The sequence below is a fragment of the Vipera berus genome (assembly GCF_964194415.1).
Source record: "Vipera berus genome assembly, chromosome: 2".
Taxonomy (NCBI): Eukaryota; Metazoa; Chordata; class Lepidosauria; order Squamata; family Viperidae; genus Vipera; species Vipera berus.
In genome coordinates, this window is record NC_138203.1 from 271911267 (window position 1) to 271924350 (window position 13084).

The 13084-nt window shown below is 44.9% G+C and overlaps 1 protein-coding gene across 4 annotated transcripts in view; it reads right to left on the bottom strand.

The window, feature by feature from the left end:
• Window positions 1-538: 538 nt before the first annotated feature.
• Window positions 539-13084, bottom strand: part of LOC308660911 (uncharacterized protein) — a 14388-nt gene continuing 1842 nt past the window's right edge. For 2 of the 4 annotated variants that reach the window (XM_081315544.1, XM_081315543.1), the window contains exons 2-6: window positions 11137-11287; window positions 8111-8215; window positions 7292-7390; window positions 4445-4546; window positions 539-2766 (exon numbers count right to left, since the gene is read on the bottom strand). In XM_081315544.1, the coding sequence (XP_081171670.1) occupies window positions 1385-2766; window positions 4445-4546; window positions 7292-7390; window positions 8111-8215; window positions 11137-11170 (1722 nt within the window). In that variant the 5' untranslated portion in view covers window positions 11171-11287 and the 3' untranslated portion in view covers window positions 539-1384. The remainder of the gene's footprint in view (window positions 2767-4444; window positions 4547-7291; window positions 7391-8110; window positions 8216-11136; window positions 11288-13084) is intronic. The other 2 variants (XR_014024839.1, XM_081315545.1) reach the window with 2 other exon arrangements.

Genomic DNA, 13084 nt, shown 5'->3' on the forward strand with positions numbered 1-13084 from the left:
AATTTCAGATGTTAAATTCCATATACCCAAATGGCTGCTAATCTATTTTGGAAAGCCAGAATGCCTCAGTCCCCCACTTAAAGAGGAATAAGATTGCGTTGTTCCACCAGGGATTATTATCCATTATGATACAGATCAGGGGTCGCCAAACTATGGGCCGCGGCCCACTGCCGTGCTATGGCCTAATTGCCATTGGGCTGCATGAGTGGTTGGCTGGTGTACATGCATCTGCGTGCACAGCCCCACACGCGCGAACAGCGCCATGAGTGTCAGGGCGTTTCTGGCCCACTTGTGCGAGCGTTGAGGGCGCTTGTGGTCCCACTTGTGCATCATCGTGGGTGTTTGTGGACCCGCTCGCATGAGCGTCGTCACAGCTGCTCCCAGTCCCACTTGCGTGAGCCTCATTGTGGATACTTGCGGCCCCACTCATACGCCTGCCCCTGCCACAAACCATCCCCTCTTCCCCCCCCTGCTCCGGGCTGCCAATCCGGAAAGACTGGGGAACTCTGACACAGATAACAACACTCAAATGTTAAAAAAGGTACTTTTTTATCATTATTAATGCAGCTGTTTCTTTTCCAAAACTAGGTTCCTAATTCTTTACATTCCATGTTTTATTTTTCCTGTCACACACACTTGTTTTATTTTCTGAAGAAAGAACAATTTCACACAGTTGACGTATCAAGCCCACAAGCCTCCAGTCTACCCTTAACCATGACAGACTCTCTTGCGCATCCTCTCTCTATGCCATACACTGACAGATCTCCATAAAGGAATAATATCAGGATCACATTCCAGCAGTAGAATCGAGCACGTTTACAATTCACTCTAAGTCAGGGGTCCTCAACCTTGGCAACTTTAAGACTTGTGGACTTCAACTCCCAGAATTCCTCAGACAGCCATGATCCGAGGACCATGATCCCAGCTGGCTGAGTAATTCTGGGAGTCGAAGCCCACAAGTCTTAAAGTTGCCAAGGTTGAGGACCCCTGCTCTAATGCCTTTCAGCAGACAATTCTGTGCGCCCCGTGGCCTATGTGTAAATCCCCTTGCCACTTAATGACAGGAGAGGGTTTGAAGGCAAGGACAGAGATCTCTCTCTAGGGCAGGGGTGGCAAGTATGGCAACTTTAGGATCTATGGACTTCAACTCCCAGAATTCCTGAGTCAGCATGGAATTCTGAGAGTTGAAGTCCACAGATCCTAAAGTTGCCACACCTCTGCTCTAAGGCTAGCTATCATCACAGAAGTAATGAATTTCTCATTGCACAGCTCTACGACTAGCCTACGTTAGCTCCATACAGCTTCTTTCAAGCAGTGCACTGTCAAATCAGAAAATCTAGGAGTTCATAACGGAATCTGGGCCTTATCCACTAACCCAGGTTTTTTATTGTTTCTCCCCAGCATGGGTCCTCTCGTGTTTATTAAGAATCGTCCTCCGAATGAAGCCTTTCCCACAGTCAGAGCATTTAAAGGGTTTCTCCCCCGTGTGGGTTCTCTCGTGCACAATGAGACTTGAACTCTGGTTGAATCCTTTCCCGCAATCGGAGCATTTGTACGGCTTCTCTTCCGTATGGATTCGCTCGTGCCTGATGAGGCTCGATTTGTCGCTGAAGCTTTTCTCGCAGGACGCACAACTGTATGGCTTCTCCCCGGTGTGGATCCTCTCGTGTTTAATCAGACTGGACCTGTCGCTAAAGCTTTTCCCGCAATCGGAGCACTTGTAAGGCTTCTCCCCCGTGTGGGTCCTCTCGTGGTTCGTTAAGTTGGACTTCCGGTTGAAGCTCTTCCCGCAGAAAGAGCAATCGTAGGGCTTCTCCCCCGTGTGCGTCCCCTCATGTCTGATCAAGTGTGACCGGCTACTGAAGCTCTTCCCACAGTCCGAGCATTTGAACGGCTTCACTCCCGTGTGGATCCTTTCGTGAGTCAAGAGGTGAGACCGCCGCACAAAACTTTTCCCACAGCTGGAACACTTGTACGGTTTGTCCCCTCGGTGGGCTCGCTCATGTTTGTTAAGGCTTGACTTGTCGCTGAAAGGCCTCCGGCAGTGCGAGCAACTGTATGGTTTTTCCCCCGTGTGGATTCTCCGGTGTATGACGAGGCTTGAATTCTGATTGAAGCCTTTCCCGCAGTCCGGACACTTGAACGGCTTCAAACCGGTGTGCTTCATCTCGTGAATCAGAAGGTTCGATTTCTGGACGAAGCCTTTTCCGCAAGCTGTGCAGCTGTAAGGTTTCTCTCCCCGGTGGATCCTTTCGTGAGCAAGAAGACTTGAACTCTGAATAAATCTCTTCTCGCAGCCCGAGCATTTGTAGAGTCTCTGTTCTCGGTGGATTCTTTCATGCCGCACGAGGGTGGAGCTCTGGTTGAACCTTTTCCCACACTCCAAGCATTTGTAGGGTCTGTGCTCCGTGTGACTCCGCTCGTGCCTGATGAGGCTAGAGCTCTGGTTGAACCGCTTCCCGCACACGGAGCAACTGTAGGGCTTCTCCCCGGTGTGCTTCCGCTTGTGCCTGATGAGACTGGAACCGTCGCTGAAGCTGTTGCCGCATTCGGAGCAGCGGAATGGCTTCTCTCCCGTGTGGATTCTCTCGTGGGTACGAAGGTTGGACCTTTTCATGAAACTTTTGGTGCAGCAAGAGCACTTGTGGGGCTTCTCCACTGTGTTTTGGTTCTCTTGTTTGATGCGGTTGGGTTTGTCAGGGAAAGTTCTCACACAGCCGGAGTAAAATGGTATTTCTCTCTGCAACATTTTGCCATGGCCACCTCCTATTGGGATAAACAAAGAATTGCTCATTTTTAATCAAGCCAGGATTACATTTTTCAGCAGGGACATCTTGTGTTTGGGGCGGGGGGGGGGGGAAGGAATCAAGATGTTTGTGATGGGTGTCATGGTTCTGACTAATGAAACACTTCAAAGAACTTTCAGGCATTGTTTCATTCTAAAAAGTCTATAATAATGAGAACAACGCGTCGGCACGGCATGGTGGGATGCCGAGATCTGAATTCCCCTCCCTTCAGCACCTAATATCTGGCACAATTCCCTCCTTCAATTAACAGTCATAAATCACATTCTCCAATCAGTTTGAAGGGCAAAGCTTCCCTTCCGTTCTGTAACGCGCCATTTCTTATCTTATTAATAACTGGGGGGGAGGGAACATTCTTCCTCCTCCCCCCAGCTTCATTTAATTCTAAGAGCAAAACAATTTAAAGGAAAAGGCTGCCCCTCATAGTGTCAAAGCAAAAACACCCAATGTTTGCAGCGTTGACAACAGGATTTTGACCTCTTCATTATCCTCAGGTATCTCTTGGAAGACCGCCTCAGTCTACATCGTGACTAATTCATGGAAACAAGATCATTACAATCTCCCCAGGTGGTGCTCCAGTTTACATAGGTTGTGTTAAGCCATAACTGTAATTCCCGTCCCAGATCAAGGTCTTTCTCCAGCATACCAGAAATAGATTAAGCAGGAAAGCAAGCATTTGAGGGTCCTTGGCGCCCTTTGAGCTTGCTTGTTTTCTTGCAGACACTTCATTAAACAAACTAGGTAACATCATTGGTGCTAGTAAGGAACGCTGTTTGCTGTCAGTTTATATTCTGGTGCAGGGGTCTTCAAACGTGGCCCTTTTATGACTTGTGGATTTCAACTCCCAGAATTCCTCAGCTAGGCTGAGGAATTCTGGGAGTTGAAGTCCACAAGTCATAAAAGGGCCACATTTGAAGACCCCTGTTCTGGTGTCTTGCCTATTTGGGTGGATGGGGGTGGTCTTAGGAATTCTTTGGTTGGGTTCTTTACTAATAGCTCTGTGGCAGTTTCTTGATTGGGGTATTGCTTACTTGATTGTTGGTCTGAACAACAATCTGACCCCCCCACCCCCACTCAGACAGGCAAGATACCAGAATATAAACAGACAGCAAACTGCACTCCTTGCTAGCACTGACGATGTTAACCTAGTTTGGGTATAATGAAACGCCTGCAAGAAAACAAGCCAGCTCAGAGAGCACCAAGGACACCTCATTTCAACCCTGAGCTACAAATAGTCTCCGTTGGTAAGAAGCATTTGATGAGAGGGAAGATTACATTCCTTATTTATTTATCCTACCTTTATTATCTTTATAAATAATTCAAGGTGGCAAAGATACCTAATACTCCTTCTTCTTTCTCTTTTCCTCACAATAACCATAACCCTGTGAGGTAGATTAGGCTGAGAGAGGGTGACTGACCCGGCTTTCGTTCCCAAGCACAGACTAGAACTCACCATTTCCTGGCGATTAATCCAAAGTCGCCCAGCTAGCTTTCACGCCTAAGGTAGGACTAAAATTCACTGTCACCAGGTTTCTAGCCTGCAACCCTAGACCAAACTGCCTCCTAGTAGGGATCTGAGGTAAGATCAGCACAAACCTTTCTTGTTAGTGATAAAACTTAAGGGGAGTAATCTCACTTACCTGACTGGACTGTTTTGTATGTCACACTTGTTTCTGAAACCTGGGGGCAGGGAACGTACGGGATCTCTTCCTGTTCCAGCTTTATTATTACATCTGGAAGCTCTGATCGGAAGAAATGAGAGAGGATAGAAATGCTATTTTGATAACTTGCAACAAATTTTTCCAGGCAAATCCCAGAACTTTATGTAGGGCTTTTTTTCTCATAGAACACTCAAAATGCCGTTCTGGCACCTTTTTTTGCAAAAAAAAAAAGCTCCCTCTGAAAGCCTATTGCAGGGCTAGGCAATCTTGGCCCTTTTTTATGACTCGTGGACTTCAACTCCCAGAAATCCTGAGCCAGCCATGCTGAGGGGAAAGGGAGAGGTTTCCAAGCTGAGCCATGCTGGCCCAGGAATTCTGGCAGTTGAAGTCCTTGAGTCATAAAAGAGACAAGGTTGCCTACCCTGCACTAGAGGAGGACATTAAAATTATTTACAGGGTTACTTCTTTAGGAACTAAACTTTTAGAATCTGAAACAGCTAATTCAAAAAAGCCAACAGGAAAGAACCTCACATTTTTCATCTGCTTCTGTCTTTTGGAAGATAAAATTAGATAACAAAATAATCTATTTCCTGTGTTAACATATCTGCAATGAAATCAGTAAATGTAACAGGAAAGAAATAAGAAACATTTTTCTCAATGTAATATGTCTAATTTAGCTGATGCTAGAAAAAAAGAGTATCTTTTGTACATACTCTTGAAAACCGTTTTGAATCTAACCATCTATTACAACTAAACCACTTTAAATTAAACCATTCTTAAGAATGAAAGGGACGCGGTGGCTCAGTGGGTTAGGACGCTGAGCTTGTCGATCGGAAGGTCGGCAGTTTGGCGGGTCGAATCCCAAGTGCCGCGTAGCAGAGTGAGCGCCTGTTACTCGTCCCAGCTTCTGCCCACCTAGCAGTTCGAAAGCACGTAAAAATGCAAGTAGAAAAATAGGGACCACTCCGGTGGGAAGGTAACAGCGTTCCGTGCGCCTTTGGCGTCTAGTCATGCCGGCCACATGACCACGGAGATGTCCTCGGACAAGCGCTGGCTCTTCGGCTATGAAACGGAGATGAGCACCGGCCCCTAGAGTCGGAAACGACTAGCACGCATGTGCGGGGGAACCTTTACCTTTACCTTAAGAATGAAATATTCTTAATTTGGACTTTACTTTTACTGTTTGGACTGTTGTGTGTTTTGAAAAATAGATTACTTAGAATCTAGTTATGTTGCACATATATACATAACAATATATGATGTTTTCCATGGTGAGCTTAACGTCAATAACATTAAAAAGGCAAAAATAATTTCTGGTGGTATTATCTGTACATTAAAATTTTGTTTAGTCACAATCTTTCACTTTTCACATTCTGGACAAGCATTGGTCATGTATCCTAGCAAAAGATGTTACATATGTGCATAAGTGTAGTCAGTAGCATATGCCTTTTTAAAAATATCAAACATGCAAAGAAACAAAAATAAGTCCAAAATATCTGTATTACATCCAGAAATGCCAACTTTGCAATCAATATTTCTCTTCCATAACTATGGCACCCTAAGGATACCTGCATACATGCAAATGCTTCTCAGGGATCAGTAACGCAGCAGGGATTGCTTACTCCTTCCAGTAACAGATTGCTGGGAAATACCAAACATGGCCTTGAGAATTCCAATGTTTGTTACAAATTTTTCTGGATGTGGTTGGAAAGAGCCTGTGTGGCGCTGGAGACCACTGCCACAAGGAACACAGCTCTGGGTCGGGGTTCGGAGCAGCTCCGGGTGGGGGCTCAGCACAGGCCGCGGCGTGGCAACTGCAGGGAGGAGAATTCCTACAGCATGTGGCTCCGAGCCGCAGGGACAGGGGTGCAAAGACACCGGCATCACTCCCAGTGACAGCACCTCTGAGTTCTGGCAACTTTTTTTTTTTTTTAGAAAAAAAGCATTGACGTTATGCAATAATTCAGAACAACTGTTCCCAACCTGGCATTTTCCAGGTGGATTGGGACTTCAACTCCCAAAATTCTCTTTGCCCTGGTGCCTTGGAATGCTAGGAACTGCAATTCCAACAATTCTGGAGGACAATAGCCTGGCTTAGAGCCAGACTGTGAATGATAGTTCTCTCTCTCTCTCTCTCTCACACACACACACACACACACACACACACACACAGAGTAATTTCAGAATGGGAACATTTCACCAAGCACAACATTAAGGGCATATATGGAGGGAAGGAAGAGCACCAGCCCTCTGGAATCAACTTCCCCTTGAGCTTCGGATGGCCCCGGACCTCCGGTCCTTTTGCCGCGACCTCAAAACTTTTCTCTTCCATCAGGCTGACCTGGATTGATGATGGGTTTTTAAATATGTTTTAATTTTTAATTGTAGTTAATTTATTTTGGGGCTGTTATTTAATTCTTTTTTAATTTTTGTATTGTTGTTTTTTATTGTTGTAAGCCGCCCTGAGTCCTTCGGGAGATAGGGCGGCATATAAGTCCCAAAAATAAATAAATAAATAAAAATAAATAAATTTTGTCTTAACATACTTCAAAATACAATCATGGTGAAAACTGAACTTGGGTTTCCTAAATGCTAGATCAATGCTACAATATAGTTAAAGGTATAAGCAGAATTAGAGAACTTCTAATGTGGGAAACCTAGATTAATTGGCTAATTGATTATGTGCCATCAGGTTGTCAACTCTTAATAACCACATGGAAAGACTTTCTCCATAACCTGGTCCTTTTCAGTGGTGCACCAATTAAGGAACTCCTGACGTGGGAACTCTATGCTAACCACAATAATTCCCTCAATAGTTATTCTTACCGGAACCACAATCTACTTGGATTTCCTTTTCTTGTGAAACAGGCTCCGGAATCCATGGATCTCCCCCATGGATCACTTCAGACTTGGGAACAGGAAATCCTACATAGGAAGAAAACAAACAGATGCACTGCACAATTATGAGAGAATTCTTTGTAGCTCAAAGTGGAACTGTGAGGTTCTTGGTGTTCCCTGTGCTTCGTTGTTTTCTTACAGACGTTTCATTACCCAACCTGGTAACAACATCAGTGCTGGAAGGGAGTGAGGTTTGCTTTCTCTTTATATATAAGTAATTTGCCCTGTCAGTGTTGGTTGGGAGTGTTCTTGGCTCAATGAAATTTATAATAATCGTCCTAGAAGCAAAATTGCTAATGTTACATACTTATCCCAAATATCGGAGAAGAGCACCGAAGCTGGAATACGGCAGTTTGCCAGGGCTAAGGTAATAAATACAAGCTGTACACAACCTAGCTCATGGTTCAGTCCTCCACTAGTAAAGTAAAAGGTAAAGTTTCCCCTGCACATGCGTGCTAGTCGTTTCCGACTCTAGGGACCGGTGCTCATCTCCGTTTCAAAGCCGAAGAGCCAGCGCTTGTCCGAGGACGTCTCCGTGGTCATGTGGCCGGCATGACTAGATGCCAAAGGCGCATGGAACGCTGTTACCTTCCCACCGGAGTGGTCCCTATTTTTCTACTTGCATTTTTTACGTGCTTTCGAACTGCTAGGTTGGCATTTAAGGATATTTAATTCCTTAATTTGCCTAGCTCCATTCTGTGGACCTTAAAAAGCATTGGGCACAAATCTAGGATACTCTTTCCGTACCTGAATCATCAACTGAGAAACTCCGGCTTGCTTCTGCCCCCTGGTTATTTGGAAGCCACGAGAGGTCTTCTTTGTCTTCTAACTTTATTGTCACGTTAGGGAATTCTAATTAAGAGAGGGAAAAGTTATTGAAAAAGAAGAACTTACTGACGCTTATGTTGGTGGAGGGATACAGTATGATATTGCTCGCCTCCCCCATTTGCAAATAACATCTTAACACAAGGAAAGCCTGTGAGGGCAATAAAAGAGTTGCAGATGTCCCCATCTGGGAGGTGGGAAGAAGAGTCGCACTCTAGACAAGGGTCAGAGAAGAGGCAACCTGGCGTGTAGATGCAATGGAGGCATGGCAAATGTATTTTCAGGCTTTCAAGGTTGATGTCGACCTTGCAGAGTACAGATAGTCCTTGACGTAGGACCAAATTCAGCCCAACATTTCTGTTGCTAAGCGAGACAGTTGTTAAGTGAGTTTGCCCCACTGTACCCCGGTGGTTAGGTGAGTCACTGCAGTTAGTTAAGTTAGTAACATAGTTGTTAAGCGAATCGGGCTTCCCTACTGAGTTTGCTTGTCAGAAGGTCACAAAAGGGGATCAGTTGACCCCAGGACACTGCAACCATCATATGAACAATGAGGGGAAAAATTATTTGATCCCCTGCTGATTTTGTGCGTTTGCCCACTGACAAAGAAATGATCAGTCTATAATTTTAAAGGTAGGTTTATTTTAGCAGCGAGAGACAGAATGTCAACAACAAAAATCGAGAAAAACGCATTTCAAAGAAGTTATAAATTGTTTTGCATTTTAATGAGTGAATAAGTATTTGATCCCCTATCAATCAGCAAGATTTTTGGCTCCCAGGTGTCTTTTATACAGATAACAAACTGAGATTAGGAGCACTCTCTTAAAGAGAGTGCTACTAATAACAGCTTGTTACTTGTATAAAAGACACCTGTCCACAGAAGCAATCAATCAATCAATCAGATTCCAAACTCTCCACCATGGCCAAGACCAAAGACCTGTCCAAGGATGTCAGGGTCAAGATTGTAGACCTACATAAGGCTGGAATGAGCTACAAGACTATTGCCAAGCAGCTTGGTGAGAAGGTGACAACAGTTGGTGTAATTATTTGCAAATGGAAAAAACACAAAATAACTCTCAATCTCCCTCAGTCTGGGGCTCCATGCAAGATCTCACCTCGTGGAGTTTCAATGATCATGAGAACAGTAGGAATCACCCAGAACTAGATGGGAGGATCTTGTCAATAATCTCAAGGCAGCTGGGACCACAGTCACTAAGACAATTGGTAACACGCTACGCCGCGAAGGACTGGAATCCTGCAGCGCCTGCAAGGTCCCCCTGCTCAAGAAAGCACATGTACAGGCCCGTCTGAAGTTTGCCAATGAACATCTGAATGATTCAGAGGAGAACTGGGTGAAAGTGTTGTGGTCAGGTAAGACCAAAATTGAGCTCTTTGGCATCAGTTCAACTTGCCATTTTTGGAGGAGGAGGAGGAATGCTGCCTATGCCCCCAGAACACCATCCCCACCGTCAAACATGGAGGTGGAAACATTATGCTTTGGGGGTGTTTTTCTGCTAAGGGGACAGGATAATTTCACTGTGTCAAATCTTGGGTGAGAACCTCCTTGCCTCAAGCCAGGGCATTGAAAATGGGTCGTGGATAGGTATTCCAGCATGGCAATGACCCAAAACACACGGCCAAGGCAAAAAAGGAGTGGCTCAAGGAGAAGCATGTTAAGGTCCTGGAGTGGCCTAGCCCAGGGGTAGGCAACCTCGGCTCTTTTATGACTCATGGACTTCAACTCCCAGAATTCCTGAGTCAGCTGCCTCAGGAATTCTGGGAGTTGAAGTCCATGAGTCATAAAAGAGCCGAGGTTGCCTACCCCTGGGCTAGCCAGTCTCCAGACCTTAATCCCATAGAAAATCTGTGGAGGGAGCTGAAGATTCGAGCTGTCAAACATCAGCCTCGAAAACTTAATGACTTGCAGAGGATCTGCAAAGAGGAGTGGGACAAAATCCCTCCTGAGATATGTGCAAACCTGGCAGCCAAATACAAGAAACATCTATGATTGCCAGCAAGGGTTTTGCCCCCAAGTGCCATGTTTAGTGAAGGGGTCAAATACCTATTTCACTCATTAAAATGCAAATCAATTTATAACTTTTTTTGAAATGTATTTTTCTGGATGTTTGTTCTTGTCATTCTGTCTCTCGCTGTTAAAATAAACCCACCGTTAAAATTATACTCACTGTACATGCTAGCTTTCAAGCGTCTGAATTCTGATCACCTGACCATGGGGATACCGCAATAATCATAAGCTTGAAAAACGGTCATAAGACACTTTTTTCAGTGCCGTTGTTAACTAAACAAATGGTTATAAGTTGAGGACCACCTGTGTTCCAAATCTTTTGGGCACAAGGCTTCTCTCTCCCTTTTTCAGAAGCACAAAGATGCTGCCATTAGCCTGCAGGGACTTTTGTTTGAAGTAACTCCAACTTCAAGTAATGGTTGATTAGGTAATTTTACTCTGAGAGTAAAATTCAGGTAAAAGCATAAACAAAAACGTGATTTCAAAAACGTGATCAGTGTGGGCCTACAAAACAACGGAAACAATACCCTTCAAATCCATTAGCGTAGAACAGACATGTCAAACACAAGGCCCGGGGGCCGGATTCGGCCCGCGAAGTGGTTTCATGTGGCTCGCAAAGCCATCCTGGAAATAGTGAGGGAACAGCCCCCACTGCCTTGGCCCTGGCCCAGAGACCCTCCTTCTGCCAGAGACCCTCAGATCTGTCCCACTCCTGCCCAGGCCCCAATAGGCACCCTTGATGCGAACGATGTAGAGCTGGCCACGCCCACCCAGTAGGCCATACGCACTTTAGCCACGCCCACCCAGTAGGCCACACCCACCCAATAGGCCACACCCACCCAGCCCCTTGAGGGCAACTGCAGTGTTGATGCGGCCCTCAATGAAATTGAGTTTGATACCCCTGGTGTAGAATGACCATCCTTACCCAATGAAGACATTTTCCTGGGATTCTCTTGCATATCCACCCGGAATCAGTTTCATGGATTTGGGTTCAGAGGTTCGTGGTTCCTCCTTCACAAAATGCACAAGGCCGCATCTTCAGAAGTCGCCTGATGTCCTTGAAACAAAAACAGCACCTGTTTTTAACATAAAAGATTTGTCAGAATTTGTGTATCCTATCCTGTGGCAAATAATGTGTATTCTGGCCAGTAGGTGCCATTCCAGGGATTGAGATACCTAAAGGACAAGAAGCAACGGATGGAAACTAATCAAGGAGAGAAGCAACCTAGAACTAAGGAGAAACTTCCTCACAGTTAGAACAATTAACCAGCGGAACAACCTCCCTCCAGAAGCGGTGAATGCTCCAACACTGGAAGTCTTTAAGAAGAAACTGGACAGCCATTTGTCTGAAATGGTACAGGGTTTCCTGCCTGAGCAGGGGGTTGGACTAGATGACCTCCAAGGTCCCTTCCAACTTTACTATTATGATTATGATATGATTTATGATATGCTAGCAATTTTCAAATTCCCAAAAGGACATTTCATGAAAGCGGTTTTCTCTTTTGATCCAGTAGGCAAGATGTAGAATAATGGACTTAAATTACAGGAAGGCAGATTCCAGAGGAATGTTAGAAAAGTCTTCTTTTTACCTTTCTGCCTCCTTTTAAAGTCTTCCTCCTCATTTACCCAAAGAGAGAGAGAGAGAGAGAGTGCGTGTGTGGAAACTAGTCAGCCGTATCTTAGAGATGATTTAATATTGATTCCTGCACTAAACCTGGTGGTGAGATTTAATAACCCCAAATGGCTGCTTACAACCCTGATTTTATCATCCCTTCTCGGGGTTTTTTCCTCCTTGCAATTTTAGGCAACGGGGAAGAATTGGTTTTCAATTTTGGTCTGGCTGTATTATCACTTTCATATCTAGCCTTGGTAAAATGTCTGTGGAGGTCCTCAGCCATCCAGCTCGTGGTTGTCTCAAAGGTGCCTTTTTCAAAAGGCAACTGGAAATTTCTTCCTTTGTTTTTCCTTGAAGGCATTTCGCTTCTCATTCAAGAAGCTTCATCGGTTCCGGCAGAATGGTGGGGGAGATGGAAGGCTTAGTTTGACAGGACGGGGGTGGGTGGGGGAGGGAAAGGAATCCCCAAAGTGGCCTCAACGGCTCTCACAGACAAGGCTAATGACCAGATGATTGCAAAGAAATTTGAGACTAGCCTTGGAAAGTTCAACACTTTTTTGGAATCAGAGAACATCTGATACAATCGTCTTGATCTCATCATTTGGCATCCAAACTCAGGTAAAATGTTTCACCTTTGTCTACTCAGCATCTCTGGTAAAAATACGGAAGAGCTTTGCTGCTTTCACCTTCAGGATTGGATTTCAGAGTTCCTGAGTTTAGGAAAATTTGTTTCTCATTTATAAGTATTCCTCGACTTAGAAATTCCAATTGGGACCAGAATTTATTTTGCTAAGTTATGCAGTTGCTAAGAGGTCAGAATGTGACCAGACCTGATTGTACGATCGTTAAGCAAATCACCATAGCTGTTAAGCCAGTCATATGGTCATTAAATGAATCACATGGTCACTAAGCGAATTCCAGCTTCCTCCATTGACTTTGCTCGTTGGAAGCCAGTTGGGATGATTGAAAATTGCCATCTGCAGGACTGCAGGACGTTGCAACCAGGGATAAAGGCAAGCCAGTTGCCAAGCGACCAAATTTCAATCATATGACCGCAAGGGTGATACAACAGTAACGTTGAGAATCGGTTATAAATCACTTTTTTCAGTGTCGTCATATCAAACGATTGTAAATCGAGGACTACTTGAGTCATATTTATCACGTGCTCTTACTCACGCCCGCAGAGTCCCAGCTGCACTCATTCCCCCTTCACCCATCTTTTTTCCATCTTAGCACCTACCCAAAATTCACATTCCTA